The sequence below is a fragment of the Ips typographus genome, linkage group LG11, assembly GCF_016097725.1.
Source record: "Ips typographus isolate SLU linkage group LG11, UJ_Ityp_2.0, whole genome shotgun sequence".
Taxonomy (NCBI): domain Eukaryota; kingdom Metazoa; phylum Arthropoda; class Insecta; order Coleoptera; family Curculionidae; genus Ips; species Ips typographus.
Genome location: NC_138432.1, coordinates 4,463,405 through 4,488,740, shown reverse-complemented (window position 1 = coordinate 4,488,740; position 25,336 = coordinate 4,463,405). Strand labels below are relative to the sequence as shown.

Genomic DNA, 25,336 nt, shown 5'->3' with positions numbered 1-25,336 from the left:
GTATATTTTAAAAAGAGTGGGAGAGACACAGCATCCTTGACGCAATCCTTTATTCACCATAAGCTCTTCAGTGACACATTTGCCTACCCTAATTCTTGATTTTGATTCCCTATATAGTTCTTTAAGGGCTGTTACGTAGGTGTGATTAATGTTGGATTGCTCTAAGACCCTCCATAGTTTTGATACTGGGACTGTATCGTAGGCTTTTTGTAGGTCAACAAATGCTAGGTGCGTTTCCAAGTTTCTAGCAGTTCTCTTCTCTATAACTTGTTTTAGAGTAAACACGTTGTCTGTACATGATCTTCCTGCTCTGAAACCGCATTGTTCTTCCTCTTCTTTTCCTTTATAATCCTCTTCAATGAGATCACGTAAAATTCTACCATACAGTCTGCTCAATGTGCTTGTAACCGAGATGCCCCGATAGTTATTGCAGTCCAGTTTATTTCCTTTTTTGTGAATGGAGGAGATGAGAGCCATTTTCCATTCCTTAGGGACGGAATGTCCGTTCAAGCATTTATTAATAATAACTGTTAAATTTCTAAAGAGCTTTCGAGTTCCATATTTTAACATTTCGGAATATATTCCTTCTGGACCGCTAGATTTACCTGGTTTAAGGTTCATAACAGCTTTTCTCACTGTTTCCTCCGATACCTCAACTTCCTCTCCTTGCACATTGAAGTGTCTTGGAGACTCAGTTAAATATTCTTGTCTAGATTCCTGAAGTAGGTCTTTGTAGTGTTTTAACCATTCTTCGGGTTTAATCACTTGAATGTTCGCCCCGTCTTTTCCTGGGTTCTTGACAGTTGATATAAATTTCCATACTTCTGAACATTTTCTTCCTCCTATATAGCTGTTAATTTCTTCACACTTCCTATCCCAAGACTCGTTTTTTGCTCTGTTAATTTGCACTCTTAGTTGCCTTTTGATATATTTGTACCCTTCAAGGTCTTCTTCATTTTTTGTAGTTAGCCATTTCAGATATTTTTGTTTTTTTTCTTGAACCATTGTCTCTATCTCCCCATTCCACCAATGTTTCTTGTTGGTGCTGTTCTTCTTTACTCCTATTGACTCTTGTGTGCCTTCTGTCAGAGACCCTATAATGTTCTCATAGACTTCGCCAAACGTGTGTTCTTCAGGACTGAGGAGTTTACTGTCGAGTCGTCTCTGATAAAGAAATACTGTGCTCTCATCCTTAAGACTGTCAAAGTTGTATTTTGGTGTGTTAATTGTCTCCATGGTTGCCGTACTATTACTTTGATCTTCTTGATGGTTTCTAGTTTTTCGAAAATGTAGCCTTATCTTGGCTTTTACTAAATAGTGATCTGATCCGCAGGTGCTTCCTCTTAGGACTCTCACATCGTTAATTTGCAAATTTGTTTTTTGTTGGCTGATGATGTAGTCAATAATTGACTTAAGGTTTCGAGTACTCTGTATCCATGTATAGCGATGGATATTTTTATGCTTAAAGAAACCATTATTGATTTTTAGATTGTGAGTCTCGCAAAGGTGAATGAGTCTTTGGCCGTTATCGTTGATTGTTTCCTCTCCATAAGGCCCCACAGTTTGATTGTTAAGTTGTTTTCCCGTTCTTCCATTGAAGTCACCCAGCATCACAATTTCTCTATTTTGCCCGATGTCTGTAAGTATTTCATCTAATTTTTCGTAGAATTCCTGCTTAATATCGGCTCTTTCATCATCTGATGGTGAATAGGCTGCGATGATGGTTATGTTATGACCCTGTAGTTTTAGGTTAAGTATTAGAATGTTTTCATCAACAGCTTCCCAGTTACTTATTTTATTCCTCCAGTCTTTCCTTATTAGTATTGATACTCCTCTCGCTGCTCTCTTTTCTTTTGACACTCCGGTAAATATATGGACAAAGTCTCCGACAAATCCGGTGCCTTTTCCTTTTTTCTTGGTTTCAGTCAAGGCTACTAAGTCGATTTTCCTTTCCTTAGTTTCTGCGGCAATAATGTCAATTTTTTGTCTAACACCCTGTACATTCCATGTGGCAAAATTCATCGTCCATTTTCTTTGCTTAGTTCGTCGTCCAAGTGATCCATCCGATGCTCCGAGGCTTTGTTTATGTTTTTCCAAGTATTAGAGAACCAGTCTAATGCCTTAACCCCCAACTTGGAGGACCAGGTCAGTTTTTGTTTCACGGTGGGTATTTTATTTCCCCACTACCCTCTGAATCTGCTGGCTTGCAGACCCAGTGAGCTTCCCCTAATTCCAATAGGGACGCGCCCGATGGAGGTAACTGACAAATCCCCTCACGTTTTTTACTTTATTTTACCTGAATACAATTTTTCTTTAAAAATCATAAATTATCGAGATATTTGCCAGGAAATAGAGCAGTGCAAATGAACAATCTTATTAAAGATGTCACAATTTGACAATGCTTAACTTGGTTCCTGTGACAGTTAGGAAGTTCGTTTAAACGTCAAAATGTAGCATAAAACTTGTGTTTTCGTTTGTCAAGATAGAGGTTTTATGAAAAAAACATTAATATTTCACAGAATTTGAAGAGGTAGAGTGCGCTTCTCATAAACTCAAACTGTACCCAAAAGAGCGGGGAATTTCGAGTAGTAAGTGTCAAACTTAAAATCCCCAGTTATTCCTCTCTAGGAAAAAAATCCCTAACTTTTTAGGGAAAATTCCCTAATCTGGCAACCCTGTAAGGTAGTAATATAGAATCAAAAATATTTAATTTTATTTTTTAATTTTTTTTATTATCATATAAATCTTGCTGAACTGATACTTCAAAAACTTGACAAACTTTAAAAATTAATATTTTTTTTATCATGAATGAAAATTTCAGTTTCATAAAGTCACGTGACTGTTTCAAAATTCAATATTTTCATCATTCATCATAATTTCAATGCCACGTGACTAGAAAGTTAATTAGTTCATTTCATTGATTTTTCAGCTTTAGTATCAGTTTTTGCATGGTCACGTGATTATATTACACTTGCTCGCGAATCGGGTCATCGAAATAATAAGGTCACGTGATCATTTGATCAACTGAATTTCATTTCGGTAACGGTTAAAGCGAATTTTTAGTCACGTGACCGGAAATTTGAATTATTGAAATAATTTGGAAAATTTTAATTTAAGGACACAATAATGAACTTTCGAGAAATTTTTCAATTTTAAATAAGGTCACGTGATCCTACAATTAACTAAATTTTAGTCACGTGACCAAAAACTGTAATTTTTTTAAAAAAATTTATAATGCATGCATAGTTGTCATTAAAACAATTTAACAAGTTTAAGAATAAAATTTAAACCTTAAAAGGGTTTTAATATGCAATATTGTCATGTGACCAAAAATTTCAAAATACAAAAAACACGGTTTAAAGGACAGTGGGTTACAAAATTGTCCATAAATCTCACTTCCAGTCATCAAATCGCAGTTTTAAGCACATTTTTAAAATCCTTATGAAATTTCCTATCTTATAACCTAAAAAAATACTGAAAAATTGGGTACAGTAAAGAATAAAAGCGCTGTCAAAATTCAAAATACAAAAAACACGGTTTAAAGGACAGTGGGTTACAAAATTGTCCATAAAACTCACTTCCAGTCATCAAATCGCAGTTTTAAGCACATTTTTAAAATCCTTATGAAATTTCCTATCTTATAACCTAAAAAAATACTGAAAAATTGGGTACAGTAAAGAATAAAAGCGCTGTCAAAATTCAAAATACAAAAAACACGGTTTAAAGGACAGTGGGTTACAAAATTGTCCATAAAACTCACTTCCAGTCATCAAATCGCAGTTTTAAGCACATTTTTAAAATCCTTATGAAGTGTCCAATCCTATAACCTAAAAAAATACTGAAAAATTGGGTACAGTAAAGAATAAAAGCGCTGTCAAAATTCAAAATACAAAAAACACGGTTTAAAGGACAGTGGGTTACAAAATTGTCCATAAAACTCACTTCCAGTCATCAAATCGCAGTTTTAAGCACATTTTTAAAATCCTTATAAAAATTCCTATCTTATAACCTAAAAAAATACTGAAAAATTGGGTACAGTAAAGAATAAAAGCGCTGTCAAAATTCAAAATACAAAAAACACGGTTTAAAGGACAGTGGGTTACAAAATTGTCCATAAAACTCACTTCCAGTCATCAAATCGCAGTTTTAAGCACATTTTTAAAATCCTTATGAAATTTCCTATCCTATAACCTAAAAAAATACTGAAAAATTGGGTACAGTAAAGAATAAAAACGCTGTCAAAATTCAAAATACAAAAAACACGGTTTAAAGGACAGTGGGTGAAAAAAAAAAAGTGAGTCATAAATGAAAAAAAGCAGCTTTTTGACCAATCACAAAACGTTAAGTTGATCCATTTTATTCTATTATACTGCACCATAATCAGCAATAGTACTCTCCTACTTTGACACTACTTAACATATTATTATAACCAAAGAAATGTAGCAGGAAAAAGCAAGCAATAATCATCCACCAAATTGATTCTTGTTTAACAATTTGTACGCTAAACTAACATGTAGTTGTTTGTTAAAGCTTATGTGTTTAAGCGATAAAACATAATTTTGGTACACCACTCGAATGATAACGCCATATATTAAAACAATTTTTATTAGGGGTTTTTCCCATAACTTGTTCATCTGGTGGTAAATCTGCCAGAGGCGAAGAGAGAATGGAAAATACAACCGCAACAATTATCACCCATCTGATAAATATATAGAGAGGGGTTCACATACAATTCCTACACAATAAATTCTCATATCTGGGACATTTTAAATAATAGTAAATTACTATAATCGTAGCGAATGTATTGTGTGTTATTAAAAACCCCAGCTAGAACAAACAATGTTATGACTGATAAGAGCAGTTGTTGACCCGTCAACTACAACAGGGGGTATTATGTCATTGTTGAATATCTCTCGGCAGATTATTATTAATATTTTTGACAATCATACGTTCCAATTTAAATGGTAATTAATTTCCTGTGTAACTTTCCGCTTTTAAAAATAATCGACAAATATATACAGTTGACAAAGTCTCAAATTAACTCTGTAAGCTACTATCAAATACTATGATGAAGTCAAAATGTGCAGTATTTGCACAAATCATTTTGACAGCGTTTTTATGCCTTACTGTACCCATTTGTTCAGTATTTTTTTACGTTTTCCGATAAGAAATTTCATAAGGATTTTAAAAATGTACTTAAAACTGCGATTTGATGCCTGGAAGTGAGTTTTATGAACAATTTTGTCACCCACTGTCCTTTAAACCGTGTTTTTTGTATTTCGAATTTTGACAGCGTTTTTATTCTTTACTGTACCCAATTTTTCAGTATTTTTTTAGGTTATAGGATAGGAAATTTCATAAGGATTTTAAAAATGTGCTTAAAACTGCGATTTGATGACTAAAAGTGAGTTTTATGAACAATTTTGTAACCCACTGTCCTTTAAACCGTGTTTTTTGTATTTCGAAATTTGACAACGTTTTTATCCCTGACTGTACCCAATTTTTCAGTATTTTTTTAGGTTATAGAATAGGAAATTTCATAAGGATTTTAAAAATGTGCTTAAAACTGCGATTTGATGACCGGAAGTGAGATTTATGGACAATTTTGTCACCTACTGTCCTTTAAACTTTTAACATCGTTTTTATCCCTTACTGTACCCAATGGTTCAGTATTTTTTTAAGTTTTCGGATAGAAAATTTAATAAGAAATCCAAAAATGTGCTTAAAATTGCGATACGATGACTCTAAGTGAGTTTTATGGACAATTTTGTAACCCACTGTCCTTTAAACTGTGTTTTTGTAGTTCGAAATTTGACAGCGTTTTTATCCCTTACTGTACCCATTTGTTCAATATTTTTTTAGGTTATCGGATAGGAAATTTAATGAGTATTCCAAAAATGTGCTTAAAACTACGATTTGATGACTGGAAGTGAGTTTTCTGGACAATTTTGTCACCCACTGTCCTTTAAACCGTGTTTTTTGTATTTTGAATTTTGACAGCGTTTCTATTCTTTACTCTACCCAATTTTTCAGCATTTTTTTAGGTTATAGGATGGAAAATTTCATAAGGATTTTAAAAAAATTTTCTTAAAACTGCGATTTGATGACTGGAAGTGAGTTTTATGGACAATTTTGTCACCCACTGTCCTTTAAACTTTTAACATCGTTTTTATCCCTTACTATACCCAATGGTTCAGTATCTTTTTAGGTTATCGGATAGGAAATTTAATAGCAATTTCAAAAATGTGCTTAAAATTGCGATACGATGACTCTAAGTGAGTTTTATGGACAATTTTGTCACCCACTGTCCTTTTAACCGTGTTTTTTGTAGTTCGAAATTTGACTGCGTTTTTATCCCTTACTGTACCCAATGGTTCAGTATTTTTTTAGGTTATCGGACAGGAAATTTAATAGGAATTTCATAAATGTGCTTAAAACTGCGATTTGATGACTGGAAGTGAGTTTTATGGACAATTTTGTCACCCACTGTCCTTTAAACTGTGTTTTTTGTATTTCGAAATTTGACAGCGCTTTTATTCTTTACTGTACCCAATTTTTCAGTATTTTTTTAGGTTATAGGATAGGAAATTTAATAAGAATTCCAAAAATGTGCCTAAAATTGCGATACGATGACTCTAAGTGAGTTTTATGGACAATTTTGTCACCCACTGTCCTTTAAACCGTGTTTTTTGTAGTGCGAAATTTGACAGCGTTTTTATCCCTTACTGTGCCTAATTTTTCAGTATTTTTTTAGGTTATAGGATAGGAAATTTTATAAGGATTTCAAAAATGTGCTTTAAACTGCGATTTGATGACTCTAAGTGAGTTTTATGGACAATTTTGTAACCCACTGTCCTTTTAACCGTGTTTTTTGTAGTGCGAAATTTGACAGCGTTTTTATCCCTAACTGTACCAATTTGTTCAGTATTTTTTTAGGTTATCGGATAGGAAATTTAATACGGATTCCAAAAATGAGCTTAAAACTGCGATTTGATGACTCCAAGTGAGTTTTATGGACAATTTTGTCACCCACGGTCCTTTAAACCGTGTTTTTTGTAGTTCGAAATTTGACAGCGTTTTTATCCCTTACTGTACCCAATTGTTCAGAATTATTTTAGGTTATCGGATAGGAAATTTAATAAGGATTCCAAAAATGTGCTTAAAACTACGATTTGATGACTGGAAGTGAGTTTTATGGACAATTTTGTCACCCACTGTCCTTTAAACCGTGTTTTTTGTGGTGCGAAATTTGACAGCGTTTTTATCCCTTACTGTACGCAATTGTTCAGTATGTTTTAGGTTGTCGGATAGGAAATTTAATAAGAATTCCAAAAATGTGCTTAAAAGTGCGATTTGATGACTGGAAGTGAGTTTTATGGACAATTTTGCCACCCACTGTCCTTTAAACCGTGTTTTTTGTAGTTCGAAATTTGACTGCGTTTTTATCCCTAACTGTACCAATTTGTTCAGTATTTTTTTAGGTTATCGGATAGGAAATTTAATAAGGATTCCAAAAATGTACTTAAAACTGCGATTAGATGATTACAAGTGAGTTTATGGACAATTTTGTCACCCACTGTCCTTAGTACTGTATTTTTTGCAGTTCAAACTTTGATTCAATTTTTTAAGGTTATTAGATCACTCTGTAGATTATCGACGGTACTTGGCGTCTCAAATATCTCAAAAACTTTTAAGTTAAGAAATTAGGTTTAGTTATCTCCGTATATTTTTTTTTGTTCCAAAAATAATTTCAAAAAAATATAAAGTTTCAAAATTACTTATAACAAATCAAAACAAGATTTATTTTTTTCTCTAAAAGGTGTTTTCTTCTTACCAGTTATTTCCTACAGAAAATTTAGAAAATTCCATATTTGAAATCGTTCGGGACCCTAATCCCATTTTACTTTGATTTTTGCCAAATTTTAAATGACAATTTTCAAATTTTTTTGGGTTGTTACTAAATTTATTCTTAACATTTAGATTTTCACTTTTTGAGTATTATTCTTATATCTCCCAATGTGATTTTTCTTAATTTTTAACTTAACTTAATCAATTTTTCTTCATCAAGTTTTTCATATGCTGTATCTTGCTGATTCGCTTTTATTTCAAGCTTTTTTCATATTGTTTTTTTGTGTCAGCTTGAATGAAGAAACAATTCGTTAAAAATTGTCATTTTTGGGTTTATGGAAAATGAATCCTGTTTCAGACTCTTTGGACTGACTCTCTCAACTTTGTTATCGTGTCTATTTATGACATTTGCCCCCTCTCCAGAAAAGTTTCCAGGTTTTACTGAAATATCAATTTTGTGAGAACAGTGAGTGAGTTTTTATGTAACTTGATACAAAATCTATAGGTATTAAGTCTGGAGAGCGCGGATGTCTTGGATATACACGAAAATTCCAGATTCCAAAGTACAGAACTTGTGAAAGCTTCATATAAATTTAAACCTAAAAAAGAAAACAGATTCAAAAACAAAAAGTGTCGCAATGTATGCAACAAAACAATTTTTTGTAGTAAAAAGGGTTAAGCATTTATACGAGTCGTTAATAATGTTTTGCATGCAACAGTGCAGAAAAAGTGGAATTAATCCCCCCGGCAAGTATCTACACAATATTAAAAATAGTCAAGCCGTTATCATTTAATCTACATAACTTACAGCCAAAACGAATAATTAAAGAACACAAGTAACAATAAAATTCATATGCAGTTTGCATGCTTATTTCTACGGGCATTGTTTGCGACCAAGTTACCTAATCGTATAAATTAACTATCAGATTAATCTTGGTCGACTTGATTAGTCTTAGCTGAATTTATCGCCGTTTCTGTTTTCTTTTAATGCAGCTTTGTTAAAATTTATCACCTTTAATTACTCTGTTAATCAGTTTGACCATAAAAACCGTTAGAAGCGTAACCAAAACTCTTTCAAAAGACACTTAAAAGTTCAATTAGTGATTTGAATTTTATCTGTCTGGTAGTTTTACTACTTAGTAATCGGTATCGTCTGCAAAGTTATAGTATAGAAGCCTTTTTTGGAATAGTTGTCAAACAACACAGTTATTTTATTGCAAATTCCTAATTGCACTAAATTCAATGAAACCTGTATTATTGCAATTTTGACAGCTTGTAACTCGATTATCTTGACAGGTATTGAAGAACTTTTTTACAGTAAATTGTAGCCTTAAGTTTCCTCTTTAAAATCATCTTTATTTTTTTTTTGGAATACTTGTCAAACAACACAGCTAATTTTTCACAAAACTCAATTATTTTGAGAGCTATTGAGTAATTTTTCCATACCAAATTGTAACCCTGAGTTTCCTCTTTAAAATAACCTACAGTGTTTCTGGAATAGTTGTCAAACAACGTGGTTATTTTATTACATAACCCCAATTGTACTAAATTTAGTCAAACCTGTACTGTACAATTTTGACAGCTTGTAACTCGGTTATTTTGACAGTTATCGAGGTAGTTTTTATATCAATTTATAGCCCAGAGTTTCCTCTTTAAAATAATTTACAGTGTTTCTGGAATAGCTGTCAAACAACGCAGCTAATTGTTCACAAAATTTCAATTGCACTAAATTGTGTCAAATCTGTAGTTAGGCAATTTTGACAGCTTGTAACTCAATTATTTTGACAGCTATTGAGTAATTTTTTATACCAAATTGTAGGCCTGAGTTTCCTCTTTAAAATAACCTACAGTGTTTCTGGAATAGTCGTCAAACAACGTGGTTATTTTATGACATAACCCCAATTGTACTAAATTTAGTCAAACCTGTACTGTGCAATTTTGACAGTTTGTAACTTGGTTATTTTGACAGTTATCGAAATAGTTTTTTATATCAATTTGTAGCCCAGAATTTTATCTTTAAAATAATTTACAGTGTTTCTGGAATAGCTGTCAAACAACGCAGCTAATTTTTCACAAAATCTCAATTGCACTAAATTGTGTCAAATCTGTAATTTCGTAATTTTGACAACCTGTAACTCGATTATCTTGACAGGTATTGAGGAACTTTTTTACAGTAAATTGTAGCCAGCTGTCAGTGACCTGAAAGTATAAAATGACAAATAGATGTGTTTCTTTGAGGAATTGCACTGTAAGTTGTGTTTACAGCAAAATGGAGCCAAATTTGACAATTTAGTCATTAAGGAACACTTTAACCAAGCCTAACTCGGTTATTTTGAAAAATATCAAAAATGTGGAAAAGGGGAAAGTTGTAGGAAATTTCATCCTCTACAATAGCGATAGTACATTAGGGCTATATCGCTCTAAAGGGCTTCCTCAGGGAAATACTTGCTAAAAACGATGTCAAAGCACAAAAAAAGTGCTTTAAAAGACCCTAAACAAGTCGATTATGTGGACAAATACTAAAAAGTGTAAAAGAGGAAAGATGTTGGGAATTTCATCCTCTACAAGATTGCATTACAACATTTTTGCTCTAAAAGGGCTTTCTCAAGAAAATATTTGCTACTACTTACTAAAAGTGCTTTAAAAAACCCTATACAAGTTCAACTAAGAGTAACTAGGTTATTTGGACAAATATCAAACAAGTGTAAAAAGTAAAAGTTGTGGGGAAATTCACCCACTACAAGATTGCATTAGGACACTTTTACCCTAAAGTGGCTTCTCAGGGAGATATTTCCTAAAAACAGTTTCAAAGCACAAAAAAGTGTGTAAACAAGTATTAACCAAGCCTAATTCGGTTATTTTGAAAAATATCAAAAAAGTGGAAAAGAGGAAAGTTGTAGGAAATTTCATCCTCTACAATAGCGATAGTCGCTTACGGCATTATCGCTCTAAAGGGCTTCCTCAGGGAAATACTTGCTAAAAACGGTGTCAAAGCACAAAAAAGTGCTTTAAAAGACCCTAAACAAGTCGATTATGTGGACAAATATCTAAAAAGTGTAACAGAGGAAAGTTGTAGGAAATTTTACCTTCTTCGAGTTTACATTTGGATGCTTTTGCCCTAAAAGGTCTCCTTAGGAAGATATTTCCTAAAAACGGTGTCAAAGCACAAAAAATTGTTTTAAAAGACCCAAAACAAGTTCAACCATGCGTAATTCGGTTATTTGGAGGAATATCAAAAAAGTGTAAAAGAGGAAAGTTGTAGGGAATTTTATCCTCTACAATATTGCATTAGTGCTTTTCCTCGATTTAGGGAGATTTTGCTCTAAATTGAACTTCACTTGAAGTTTACATCACAAGTAGGGCAATCCTGGCCGTGTCCCGTGACTTTAAGTCTTACAGGTCTGAATTTTTTAGGGATTTTACTACTTCCATGCTAGTAGGTAGGTTATCTCTAATTTTTTTCAGAATTTTTCCTAAAGTAGTAAGGGAGATTTGGTCGTAAATTGGTTTCATGGCACATTACTAGTAAGGCAAATTTTGCCCTGGCCCTGTCACGTGATCTTGAGACTGACATGGCTGAATTTTTTAGGGATTTTACATCCATCTTAGTAAGTTATCCCTCAATTTTTCAGAATTTTCCTTAGTCTAGGTAGGGATTTTACCCTAAATTGGTTTTACTGCACTTTGTAATTATTTCACTAGTAGGGAAAATTTGGACCTGCCTTGTCACGTGACTTTGAGAATTTTTTAGGGATTTTACATCCTCCCTACTAAGTTGTCCCTGAATTTTTTCAGAATTTTTCTACTCGATTTAGGGAAATTTTGCTCTAAATTGGTTTCACTGCACTTGAAGTTTACATGACTAGTAGGCCAAATTTTGACCTGACCGTGTCACGTGACTTTGAGACTGAGAGGGTTGAATTTTTTAGGGATTTTACATCCTCCCTAGTAAGTTGTTCCTGAATTTTTTCAGAGTTTTCCCTATTTACATTTCCCTATATACAGTTAGAGAGATTTGGCCGTGAATTGGTTTCGTTGCACATGACTATAAGGCAAATTTTGACCTGGTGTCCAGCCATTGAGTAAAATATCAACAATCACCCTGTATATTTTTATCACGTGGCATTAGTGTGAAAATACTAAACCGTTAATAAAAACAAAATATCTTTGTAGGAGTGGAAAAAGATGTATTTTAGTCGTCTCGACAAAATGTCTGAAAATCTGTTATTGCACAGAGTCGACGGTAATTAATTTTAATTAATTCAGTTCGATTTTTTTTCATCCAAAAACACCAGTCAAGTGTAAACCCGACTTAATAAAGCGTGTCCTAAAATTGGTACGACGATTAAAGTTAATTTATTGAAATTAATTTGCCGCTACCTTAAATAACATGAATGCTGAAACGAGATTTATCAGCTGAAGATCGTTTTGTTGATGGTTTTCGTAATTTTTTTTTTTTTGTATTTGCCTGTCGTTTCTATGCAAATACTGGGTGTTTCACGCAAACCGTTTATCATCCGAAAAATCTAGATCTGATGTAGTTTTTTTTTTATCTCGCGGTATAAACAAAATTATATTCAAATTTATGTTGGTAAGGAAAAAATCTTAGTAACCTATCTAGTTCTAGGAGCAACTGGTGTAAACTCTTCTTGCTAGGAAAAGAAGGGTAATTTAGGAAAATTTCCCTTACACATTGAGTACAGATTAGTCTGAAACCACCCTGTACAGTTATATACTCGGTTATCTAGTAACAATGTTAAATACCTGAGTTATTTACTAACATTTTAATAATAAACACAAATTGAACTAAACAACTGTCTCAAGTGACTACTACTCAAATTTTAGTTATTTTGACAGTTTAGTATAAAGCATTTAATATTAATTTGTAGATTTTAAAATCCTTGTTTGATCACCCTATATAATAATGTCAAACAATAACTCATACAAATTGAACTAAATTTGCCATTAAGTTAAATTTTATAGAATTAACATTACTGAGATGATCGTGTGTTTTAGTATTACTTATCTCCGGATTTACTTAAAATTTGGAATTATTCATCGTTATAGTTCAAAAATAAGATTTAGATGCACATATTTTTGGATATTTTTCAAATGAGTTATCTTGGTTAGGATCTTTTAGAGTTTTTATGTGCTTTGACACAGTTTTTAGGAAATATCTCTCTAGGGAGACCTTTTCGAGTTAGTGCCCTAATGCAATCTTGTAGAGTGTAAAATTTCCTACAACTTTCTCTTTTTACACTTTTTTGATATTTCTCAAAATAACCTAGTTACGCTTGGTTGAACTTGTTCACAGTGTTTTGAAGCACATTTTTGTGCTTTGACACCGTTTGTAGAGAATATCTCCTTTAAAAGGCCCTATACAATATTGTAGAGTATGAAATTCCCTACAACTTTCCTCTTTTACACTTTTTTGATGTTTGTCCAAATAACCGAGTTGAACTTGCTTCTGAGTCTTCCTAAGCACTTTTCTGTGCTTTGATACAGTTTTTAGGGAATATCTCCCTAAGGAGGCCATTTAAGACAAAAGTGCCCTAATGCAATCTTGAAGCGTGTGAAACCCACCACACGCGACAAAATACACCTGTAAAACACACTTGGAGTGAGAAAATGACTGTTTTAAGCACATTTTTGAAATCCTCATTAAATTTCCTATCAAATAAACTGAAAAAACACTACAAAATTTGGTACAGTCAGGGAGAAAAGCGGTGTCAAAGTTTGATCTACCAGAAACACAGTTTGAAAGGACAGTCAGGGACAAAAATGCCTGTAGAATCCACTTTGAGTGAGAAAATGGCTGTTTTAAGCACATTTTTGGAATCCTCATTAAATTTCCTGTCCAATAAACTGAAAAAAACACTACAAAATTTGGTATAGTCAGGGAGAAAAGCGGTGTCAAAGTTTGATCTACCAGAAACACAGTTTGAAAGGACAGTCAGGGACAAAAATACCTGTAGAACCCACTTTGAGTGAGAAAATGGCTGTTTTAAGCACATTTTTGAAATCCTCATTAAATTTCCTATCCAATAAACTGAAAAAACACTACAAAATTTGGTACAGTCAGAGAGAAAAGCGGTGTCAGTTTGATCTACCAGAAACACAGTTTGAAAGGACAGTCAGGGACAAAAATGCCTGTAGAACCCACTTTGAGTCAGAAAATGGCTGTTTTAAGCACATTTTTGAAATCCTCATTAAATTTCCTATCCAATAAACTGAAAAAAACACTACAAAATTTGGTACAGTCAGGGAGAAAAGCGGTGTCAAAGTTTGATCTACCAGAAACACAGTTTGAAAGGACAGTCAGGGAGAAAAATGCCTGTAGAATCCACTTTGAGTGAGAAAATGGGTGTTTTAAGCACATTTTTGGAATCCTCATTAAATTTCCTGTCCAATAAACTGAAACAACACTACAAAATTTGGTATAGTCAGGGAGAAAAGCGGTGTCAAAGTTTGATCTACCAGAAACACAGTTTGAAAGGACAGTCAGGGACAAAAATACCTGTAGAACCCACTTTGAGTGAGAAAATGGCTGTTTTAAGCACATTTTTGGAATCATCATTAAATTTCCTGTCCAATAAACTGAAACAACACTACAAAATTTGGTACAGTCAGGGAGGAAAGCGGTGTCAAAGTTTGATCTACCAGAAACACAGTTTGAAAGAACAGTCAGGGACAAAAATGCCTGTAGAACCCACTTTGAGTGAGAAAATGGCTGTTTTAAGCACATTTTTCGAATCCTCATTAAATTTCCTATCCAATAACCTGTAAAAACATTACAAAATTTGTACAGTCAGGGAGAAAAGCGGTGTCAAAGTTTGATCTGCCAGAAACACAGTTTGAAAGGACAGTCAGGGACAAAAATGCCTGTAGAACCCACTTTGAGTGAGCAAATGGCTGTTTTAAGCACATTTTTGGAATCCTCATTAAATTTCCTGTCCAATAAACTGAAAAAACACTACAAAATTTGGTATAGTCAGGGAGAAAAGTGGCGTCAAAATTTGATTTACCAGAAACACAGTTTGAAAGGACAGTCAGGGACAAAAATGCCTGTAGAACCCACTTTGAGTGAGAAAATTGCTGTTTTAAGTACATTTTTGGAATCCTCATTAAATTTCCTGTCCAATAAACTGAAAAAAACACTACAAAATTTGGTACAGTCAGCGAGAAAAGCGGTATCAAAGTTTGATTTACCAGAAACACAGTTTGAAAGGACAGTCAGGGATAAAATCGCTGGTAAAACCCACTTGGTGTGAGAAAATGACAGTTTTAAATAGATTTTCGGAATTCTCACTAAATTTTCTTATCCATTAACCTGAAAGAACACTTCAAATATTGGTACACTCAGGGAGGAAAGCGCTGTCAAAATTTGATCTGCCAGAAACACAGTTTGAAAGGACAGTCAGGGACAATATCGCCTGTAAAACCCACTTGGAGTGAGTAAATTATCATTTTAAGCACATTTTTGGAATCCTCATTAAATTTCCTATCCAATAACCTGTAAAAACATTACAAAATTTGTACAGTCAGGGAGAAAAGCGGTGTTAAAGTTTGATCTGCCAGAAACACAGTTTGAAAAGATAGTCAGGGACAAAATGGCCTGAAAAACTCATTTTGAGTGAGAAAATTACTGTTCAAAGCACATTTTTAGATTCCTCATTAAATTTCCTGTTCAATAAACTGAAAAAACACTACAAATTCAGGTAAAGTCAGGGAGAAAAGCGGTGTCAAAATTTGATCTGCCAAAAACACAGTTTGAAAGGACAGTCAAGGACAAAATCGCTGGTAAAACCCACTTGTAGTGAGGAAATTACAGTTTTAAGTACATTTTTGAAATCCTCATTAAATTTCCTATCTAATGACGGAAAAACACAACAAAATCAGGTAAAGTGAGAGAGCCAAGTGGTGTCAAAATTTGAACTGCCAAATACACAGTTGAAACCTTAACGACCACATACCACTATTTTTAAGTCACCTAGTTAGCAGGTCCGGAATAGTAATTTTTTAAAAATCACTCAAGAAATCAGTTTTTGCGAAACTAATTAGAAAAATTACTTATTCCCCCTGTAGAAGTAACACAACAAAAAGCTGAGCATTCGGAGCTTGGCTTAGATTTGCAATATCTTGAGGAGAGATTGAAACGGTTTTAAACTAGGTTAGGTTCCACTGCTCCGGAGGCCAGGATTTACAAGTAATCCGATTATTCGCAATATTCAATTTGCACGGAGTCGATTACACCATATGCTTTCGTAAAGTATCGTATCTTTTAACGATTACCGAAATTTGTTTGAAATGTTTTCTTTTTAAATAGATTGGCTCGTATTATCTAGTTTGAGATTTGGCAATGTAATTCGGCAAAACAAACAATATATCAGACATATCGCGTTATGTAAAGCTATTCAAGGTCGTAAACTTGGCAATTATGCATCCAGAAAATGTGACTGCTTGAGAATGGTAAACAAAACTCATTTTTTGTTAATACAAGTTTCAATTGAATATCTCACCAACTGTATGAGTTAGGCTGTGGAGTATATGGGAAAATGTTTTTAATATTAAAAGTTACTACAAGTCAAGATTGTTCAGACAAACCAAATTTATTAAAATAGATACTATGTGCTAAATAAATAAATTATTATACATGTGAATGACAAAGCTGGTAAGAATTTTCAGGCGAGTTACCCCAGGAGCGCTATCTTTTATGTCACTTATTTCATCCTCTATTTACTGCTAGGACAAAGCGAGACAAAGTCACTCTAAGGTACAATAGAGCCGTTTTTTTTTGTCTAACAATATATGGGATGTTCCCGTGAGCCACTCGAAACCGTAAATAAAATTCTCAGAAGGAGACTATTGAATAAACGAATCCGATTCCAGCTCAAGCAAAGGTATTTGAAGGTGCTTTATCGCTTTAAAAATATATGAATGGTATGTAACATAAATGGAGGTCGTCAGGCTTAAGTATTCCACTTTTTTTTTAATAAACGTAAATTATTAACCAGCCGCTAATTTCATAATGAAAATGCTTAAAGCAAAATGGTGGAAAGTGAACGCAGCGACTTGACCATACAAAAATAAGAGTGTGCAAATGATTTCATGTAAATATCTGTTGGATATGATTGTTTAATTACACTGTGATCAAGAGAATTACTACATTTTTAGCACGTTTTCTTCACTAAAAAATACAAAAACCTCAATGACACGATTGTCTAAAATTCCTGAACATTCCATATTTGCTGGACTTTGCTTTGCGTGAATTTAGTTTAGTAAATGAAAACACTGATAAAGAAATAAGGATTAAATTAAAAAATAAGAAACATTTAAACTGTACACATAAATATGATAACATTTCTCCTTGAACCACTCGAACAAACCCCATATTGCATCCTGAAAAGTGGGAAATTGTTCAAATTAGAGATGGTTGAAGGTACTTTTCTTTACGAAGAATCATAAATTGAAAAAATGTCAGTTTTTACACTCTAGTCTCACAAGAAAAATATTAAAGCGTTTCTTAACGTCCCAACTGTCAAATTTGGCTCCGTGAAGCTGTAAACACAACTTACAGTGCAATTCCTCAAAGAAACACATCTATTTGGCATTTTATACTTTCAGGTCACTAGTGAGTGGGTTTTGACAGTTATGACAACTGTCACGTGACATAACAAAAGTATTAAAGTGTTCCTTTAATGACTCAATTGTCAAATTTGGCTCCATTTTGCTGTAAACACAACTTACAGTGCAATTTCTCAAAGAAACACATCTATTTGGCATTTCATACTTTCAGGTCACTGGTGAGTGGGTTTTGACAGTTATGACAACTGTCACGTGACATAAGGAAAGTATTAAAGTGTTCCTTTAACGACTCAATTGTCAAATTTGGCTCCATGGAGCTGTAAACACAACTTACAGTGCAATTCCTCAAAGAAACACATCTATTTGGCATTTTATACTTTCAGGTCACTGGTGAGTGAGTTTTGACAGTTATGACAGCTGTCACGTGACATAAGAAAAGTATTAAAGTGTTCCTTAACTACTCAATTGTCAAATTTGGCTTCATGGAGCTTTAAACATAACTTACAGTGCAATTTCTCAAAGAAACACATCTATTTGGCATTTCATACTTTCAGGTCACTGGTGAGTGGGTTTTGACAGTTATGACAACTGTCACGTGACATAAGGAAAGTATTAAAGTGTTCCTTTAATGACTCAATTGTCAAATTTGGCTCCATTTTGCTGTAAACACAACTTACAGTGCAATTTCTCAAAGAAACACATCTATTTGGCATTTCATACTTTCAGGTCACTGGTGAGTGAGTTTTGACAGTTATGACACCTGTCACGTGACGTAAAAAAAGTATTAAAGTGTTCCTTTAATGACTCAATTGTCAAATTTGGCTCTATGGAGCTGTAAACACAACTTATAGTGCAATTCCTCAAAGAAACACATCTATTTGGCATTTTATACTTTCAGGTCACTAGTGAGTGGGTTTTGACAGTTATGACAGCTGTCACGTGACATAAGGAAAGTATTAAAGTGTTCCTTTAACGACTCAATTGTCAAATTTGGCTCCATGGAGCTGTAAACACAACTTACAGTGCAATTCCTCAAAGAAACACATCTATTTGGCATTTTATACTTTCAGGTCACTGGTGAGTGAGTTTTGACAGTTATGACAGCTGTCACGTGACATAAGAAAAGTATTAAAGTGTTCCTTAACTACTCAATTGTCAAATTTGGCTTCATGGAGCTTTAAACATAACTTACAGTGCAATTTCTCAAAGAAACACATCTATTTGGCATTTCATACTTTCAGGTCACTGGTGAGTGGGTTTTGACAGTTATGACACCTGTCACGTGACGTAAAAAAAGTATTAAAGTGTTCCTTTAATGACTCAATTGTCAAATTTGGCTCCATTTCGCTGTAAACACAACTTACAGTGCAATTTCTCAAAGAAACACATTTATTTGGCATTTAATACTTTCAGGTCACTGGTGAGTGGGTTTTGACAGTTATGACAACTGTCACGTGACGTAAGAAAAGTATTAATACTTGTTTACAGTCTTTTAAAACACTTTTTTGTGCTTTGAAACTGTTTTTAGGAAATATCTCCCTGAGAAGCCACTTTAGGGTAAAAGTGTCCTAAAACAATCTTGTAGTGGGTGACGTTCCCCACAACTTTCACTTTTTACACTTTTTTGATATTTGTCCAAATAACCTAGTTACTCTTGGTTGAACTTGTATAGGGTTTTTTAAAGCACTTTTAGTAAGTAGTAGCAAATATTTTCTTGAGAAAGTCCTTTTAGAGCAAAAATGTTTTAATGCAATCTTATAGAAGATGAAATTTCCCACATCTTTCCTCTTTTACACTTTTTAGATATTTGTCCACATAACCGACTTACGCTTGGTTGAACTTGTTTAAGGTCTTTTAAAGCACTTGTTTGTGCTTTGACACAGTTTTCAGGAAATATTTCCTAAGGAGACCTTTTAGAGCAAAAGCATCCAAATGTAAACTTGAAGAAGGTAAAATTTCCTACAACTTTCCTCTGTTACACTTTTTAGATATTTGTCCACATAATCGACTTGTTTAGGGTCTTTTAAAGCACTTGTTTGTGCTTTGACACAGTTTTCAGGAAATATTTCCTAAGGAGACCTTTTAGAGCAAAAGCATCCAAATGTAAACTTGAAGAAGGTAAAATTTCCTACAACTTTCCTCTGTTACACTTTTTAGATATTTGTCCACATAATCGACTTGTTTAGGGTCTTTTAAAGCACTTTTTTTGTGCTTTGACACCGTTTTTAGCAAGTATTTCCCTGAGGAAGCCCTTTAGAGCGATAATGCCGTAAACTACTATCGCTATTGTAGAGGATGAAATTTCCTACAACTTTCCTCTTTTCCACTTTTTTGATATTTTTCAAAATAACCGAGTTAGGTTGGTTAATACTTGTTTACACACTTTTTTGTGCTTTGAAACTGTTTTTAGGAAATATCTCCCTGAGAAGCCACTTTAGGGTAAAAGTGTCCTAAAACAATCTTGTAGTGGGTGAACTTGTTTAAGGTCTTTTAAAGCACTTGTTTGTGCTTTGACACAGTTTTTAGGCAAAAATCACGCGAAGCCAAAAATTAGTCAGCCTTGTCCAAGAAAGTATCTGGTGCACCTAAAAACAGGTTTCCTTGACCAAAATTGAAGCCTGATGAGTATAATAAAGTGTTTGGCCAGAACTATTAAATTCCCACTCAATTTTAAAACAGTAAACAAGTGAATCACTCTCAGGTTAACAGGGTCATCCGCATAAATATGCAAAAGTTATCGACAAAGTCACTGAAAAAAATCGGACGATTCACCGAGAGAAATATCCACGATAATAGTTACGCACGTATGTTCTTATGTAAATGTATTATTGATTACGAATCCATTAACCCCGACGTTTTTTTCAAATATTCCCTTACACTATCTGGGTTTCATATCGCTGTTAATTAGTCAACGCGCTGTAGTAAAATAGCAAAACAGCTAACCTGTTTTCCATGCCAAAACTCCGGTCTGATGAGTGATGCCAAATTCTTTTGTTCAGGCAAAATAATATGAATTGCTAATTTTCAAATGTTTGGTATTTCTCGAATGGACAATGAGCCTACGTGACTTATAGCCGATATGTAATGTTATTGTGTTGTGTGTTTACACATGATCGAGTACTTTTTAACTTGGAAACGTTATCTATACACTGTCATCTGTGACTTAGCCATGTTGAGCTTTCGCAATTAGTTCGTCGATATACAAGAATAAACGATTTGAATATTGTATCACCATTGTGGTGAATTACTCTTCGAAATTGTTCGTTTACTTACCAGGAGATGGTAGTTTCATGGGGTCCAGGTCTTCATCACTTTCCGTGCCTGAATCGTGGTCTTCATCTCCCTAAATTAAACACTACATTAAAGGAAGATAATATGTTATTGACTGGTCTTTTAGTGACTCAATCAAGATAAAACTATATACTTTTCAATACTAGCTTTTCTTCTATATTAACCAGTAATTTAATATGGCCCCAAATACAAAAATCAAGTGGAGTCATATCTGGTGAACGGTGTGGCCAAGAAATTGATCTCCCTCTTCTGATTAGTTAAATAATTTCAGCAATTTAATGCAGGAAAACAATATATTTCTTCGAACGTTAAAGTGAAACATTTTCAAGCAATTCTGATACAGTTTGTTCCAGAAAAATCTTATACACTTGACCATCTTTGCATGTGCGTGGAACAAATAGTGATAATGTACCAAACTTAAATGAAATAGCTAATTGCTAGAAAAACCCCATCTCTACTACTAATGACATGTTCCTCGTAGATTGGAACATGACATAAGTTTTCATAATTTTGATAACATAACAGTTATGCCTAAACTTGGTCACCCAGTATAGCTTCTTTACACCGTGACTGAAACTTGTAAGAATATCTCTGATCAGGATAAAGTTGCGACCACTACAAATGGCGGTAACGTCAATCTTCTTTACTGGCATGCGTATATTTCATTATGGCTGCGTACACAATGACGTAACCTCCAACAGTTCTGGCTTGCTCCATACAGGGTAATTCAAATATGGAAACTATAAGAGAGATACAGCAAAACGAACACCAGATTCGTGTTCTTCATGCCAAACTTAGTTAAAATGGCCACCTTGACTGGTCTAAATCCAATATGCCAGAAGTTAGTATAGTAGGTCAAGAGAAACTTTCATTTGGTGTATTTTTCCAAAAAATCGCGAATAACTTGATTATTTGAAACCTTCCGTATAAACACATCAGATGTTTGTAGGTAGCTAATGAATGGAGCTTTCACGTGACGTTGAGCGGACACTGCTAAGTTGTCCCGTTTAGCCGCTAGAGGTCGTCAAATTTGATCAAACTTTTCTAAATATTTCGAAAACAGTTTGGGTCCGTACAACGCACCGGTTGACCTTAAAAAATAAAAAAATAGATTTTTGACCCAATGAATTTTTGTGGAAAAAATTGTCCTTAACTGCCTTAATTAGTCGAACTGAGTAGTCTACAGCGCACGCGGATCTTCAAAGTGAAAACAATGCACTGTCCTCTAAGAACGCAAGAGGCGTTCTGAAGAGCCGATGAATGTCTCCGAAGAGAATATGAAAAACAGATGCGACAATATATAATGACTACACTCATCTAAAAGATCGCAACAGGAAACTATAGAACAAAAAAACGAGATGCTGAAATGGCAACTGCTATCAAGCAGCCGATTCAGTACAAGATGAGGACGCACGAAGAAACAAAAAGAGGAATAAGAAGAATGAAAAGACGACCGTAGTTCCTAAAGTGGAACCAACTCAGCGAGGAAAGTCCAAGCACTTATGTCACCCCAGGACAAGGAAAATAAAGACAAAACTAGGAAAGTCCGCCGGTAGTTCTCAGAAACGGCAAGAATATGACAAGAGAAGGAAGGGCAGCAATACCGTTTACCGTCCAGAATTATAGAGGAGCCTAAGAAAGATGACGTAGCCAAGGACCTATAGAAAACCAACGACTGAAAGCCAAAGTGCACAGGATGACAAGCCGAGTCGACAAGAGACCAATGTTGCTGATGCTGGTTAAAGTTAAGAAGGAAGACGAAGGAAAACTATTCCAAATTACAAAATGGTGGAACACACAAAGTTCACGTATCAGTTTTGCTGACAAAGTTTGACTGATTCATTATTTATGAATGGGGTTTGGTTCACACGTTTCAGTTGGTCCGGACATCGTACAAATCAAACTGAAACCGAATCACGATGGTGTTCTCAGGTAATGATCAGCCAATCTGAACCAATAGTAGAACTAGTTTTCACTTTTACTGAAAGTACGAAATTCTCATAATTTTTAATGAAAATTATGTGTTCAGTATCACTGACACGTGATAAGCTGAATGTAAAAAAGCCACAGAGGAGCCGGCCAAATATGTAAATTGCGAAGGCCCACACCCCGCAAGTTACAAAGGCTGCAAGAAGGCTCTGACAGCACCCAAAACTAACCAAGAACTCCCGAAAATAGGAACCAAGGATCTAGCAGCTGACAGCCACAAATCAGAAAAAGCCTGAAAAGCCCAACAAATGCAAACAATGTGCTCATAAATGACCACGTCAAAAGACTAAATAATATTTTTCTTTTTCAGGTAATTGCCAGCCAGGACCAACCACCCAAGCAACATGACTCAACCCTAACTACAGACTACTTTTCCCCCGGATGGCATGAATTTCTTCTCAAGAGATGGATATAACCCTTACGCAGCTAACTGACTGACTGAGCTCTGGCAGCATCCAAGGAATTGGGGGACACTTCCTTACCAACCGACCTACTCCCATCCCAAGAAGAGCCCCCTATGGGCGATGGTACTCCCAACCAGAAATTTGTGACATGGGAATTGGACTAAATGGTGTACACAGTGATGGAGAGGTAAAAAGCAGTAATCTTGCTTGACCTCCTTATCTGAGGCTGTATTCCAGCCAAGAATATTGGCGCGAGTATACAAAAATATGTGGGGAACTGTCCCATCCATTGTACACAAAAGTTGGTCAGAATTTTGTGTAGAATCCAAATATGTAATAATATACAGGGAGTTATGTCTAAAATAAGAATATATAAATTATTTTATTTTACCCCTACTAGTGCTTGGTTTACCTGATATTTGAGAAGTAATACACAAAGGAGATCATTCACACCATGTTGATAGTAGATTTGCTAGTTATTTAATCTAGAATTTGATAAGAACTTTTTGATGAATTGAGGTTGAAATTCCCACAATTCCAAATCGTCAGAGGCTTCTTTTGTTCCCTAGCCTGTTCGGGAATAGATTAGTAGGTATTGATTTCTTCATTTTTCTGGATTGTTTATGTTTATTGAGTGGTTAAATAACTACTTAAAGTTAAAATTAGCGTATTTAATGAAAAGTGTACATATTAGCAATTTAGCATTGGCAAGCATCTAATCATCATTTAGATCGCTTCAGACAGGTTTGTCGGCTTAGCAGGAATTAGAAAGCAGAAAAATTACAGCAGGCCTGAACCCGTGCATTCCTTTGTTTCGATGCTCAACTGTTTCGACCCGTAGCAGCCATTTTTTCTACGTGTGACCTTCAGCGAGGTTACTATGATTTTACACACAAACACCAAAATAAACCAAAAAGGAAATACGCACCTTTTGATTGTGGTTCTCCTCGTTTATTGACTGAGTTTTCAATTTGTGCGTGAGAAATTTTAGCATGTCTTTTTTCCTATTTCCCGACGGATTCGCCACTTTGATGGATTTGCCAAAACTACGGACGGAAAATGGAACAAAACTGAATCGGTGCACTGTCAACTGTTTTTTTTTCTACAAGGTGGATGCTGCCATTATGGATTGTCTTAGGCCACGAACTGTTCTTTACCCGGTTCTTACTACTACTGATTTGTACACGAAAAGCTAGTTCAGCTGATCTCCACTATCACAGCGGACCGGTCCATTATTACTACAAGGGACGGTCCCCCCTACTAATTCCCCACTCAAACACTTTCCTCCAACTCAAACACCATCCCAAAACCGCAGGAAAACAACGAGAATCAAATCTGCACCCGACAATCACTGAAAACACTTCAAACTTACACTAAAAAACCAACTAAAAGCATCAAATATCCGAGCGTCATCCCCTTTTCAGCTAGAATGGATTCGTCCGACTTCCATTGATGACAAGGTAGGCCCCGGTTCCTGGCTGTCTGTGATTGGCCAGTGTTTACTATGCATTCATGTTCGCCCACATAACGATTATCCGTCTTTGTCACACGCAGTGGTTGCATAACCTATAACAAGTTGGCCCGGTGTTGCCAAGTCTGAGGAAAATTCCCCAGAGATTTGTCTATTTTACATAAACACAGAAAAAGTAATTGAATTGATTAAAATACGTTAATTTCGGACATAATTAAATGGTGATAACTGTCAAATACCACTCCATAAAGGTGTACAACGACAAAACTTGCTTAAAAAACAATACAATCAATGTAAATCATATTATTATTATTCATTTGATAGCTTCATGGGTTGTTTTTTGGCAGGTAGGAAGTGTAACTGTGTGTGAATATATTTCTATCTGTCACAATGACGGTAAGTGTCAAATTCATGAAGCTATCAAAGTATAAAACATTTCTTATGTTAGTACAATCAGTACAAAGCATTGTTATAGGTCTATGAAGACAATTTTGACAGTTCTGACAAAGTGAGCAAAATCGGATCCATAGAGGTATTAAACTATAAAAGAATATTCAACAGTTAAGTTTTTTGACGATTAGGTGGATGTAATTTTCTGTAGTATACAGTGTGTCCCAAATTGGTTCTACATGTATTGGGATCTCTGTAACCGTAAGAGCTACAGAGTCGGTTAAATGGGGAAAGTTTGAGAGAATTTTATGTGAAACTTATCTCCGGTTTCCAAATTAAATTATCTTTCTCCGTTTTC

General features: G+C 34.5%; 1 protein-coding gene across 2 annotated transcripts in view; it reads right to left on the bottom strand.

Annotated features, from left to right (window-relative positions):
- Reph (Regulator of eph expression) overlaps positions 1-24,624 on the bottom strand; it is a 48,708-nt gene extending 24,084 nt beyond the window's left edge. The window contains exons 1-2 of one of the 2 annotated variants that reach the window (XM_081990256.1): positions 24,046-24,615; positions 20,707-20,776 (exon numbers count right to left, since the gene is read on the bottom strand). In XM_081990256.1, coding sequence (XP_081846382.1) covers positions 20,707-20,776; positions 24,046-24,111 — 136 coding nt within the window. In that variant the 5' untranslated portion in view covers positions 24,112-24,615. Of the gene's footprint in view, positions 1-20,706; positions 20,777-24,045 lie in introns of both variants that reach the window. The other variant, XM_081990257.1, reaches the window with a different exon arrangement.
- Between the last annotated feature and the right edge of the window lie 712 nt (positions 24,625-25,336).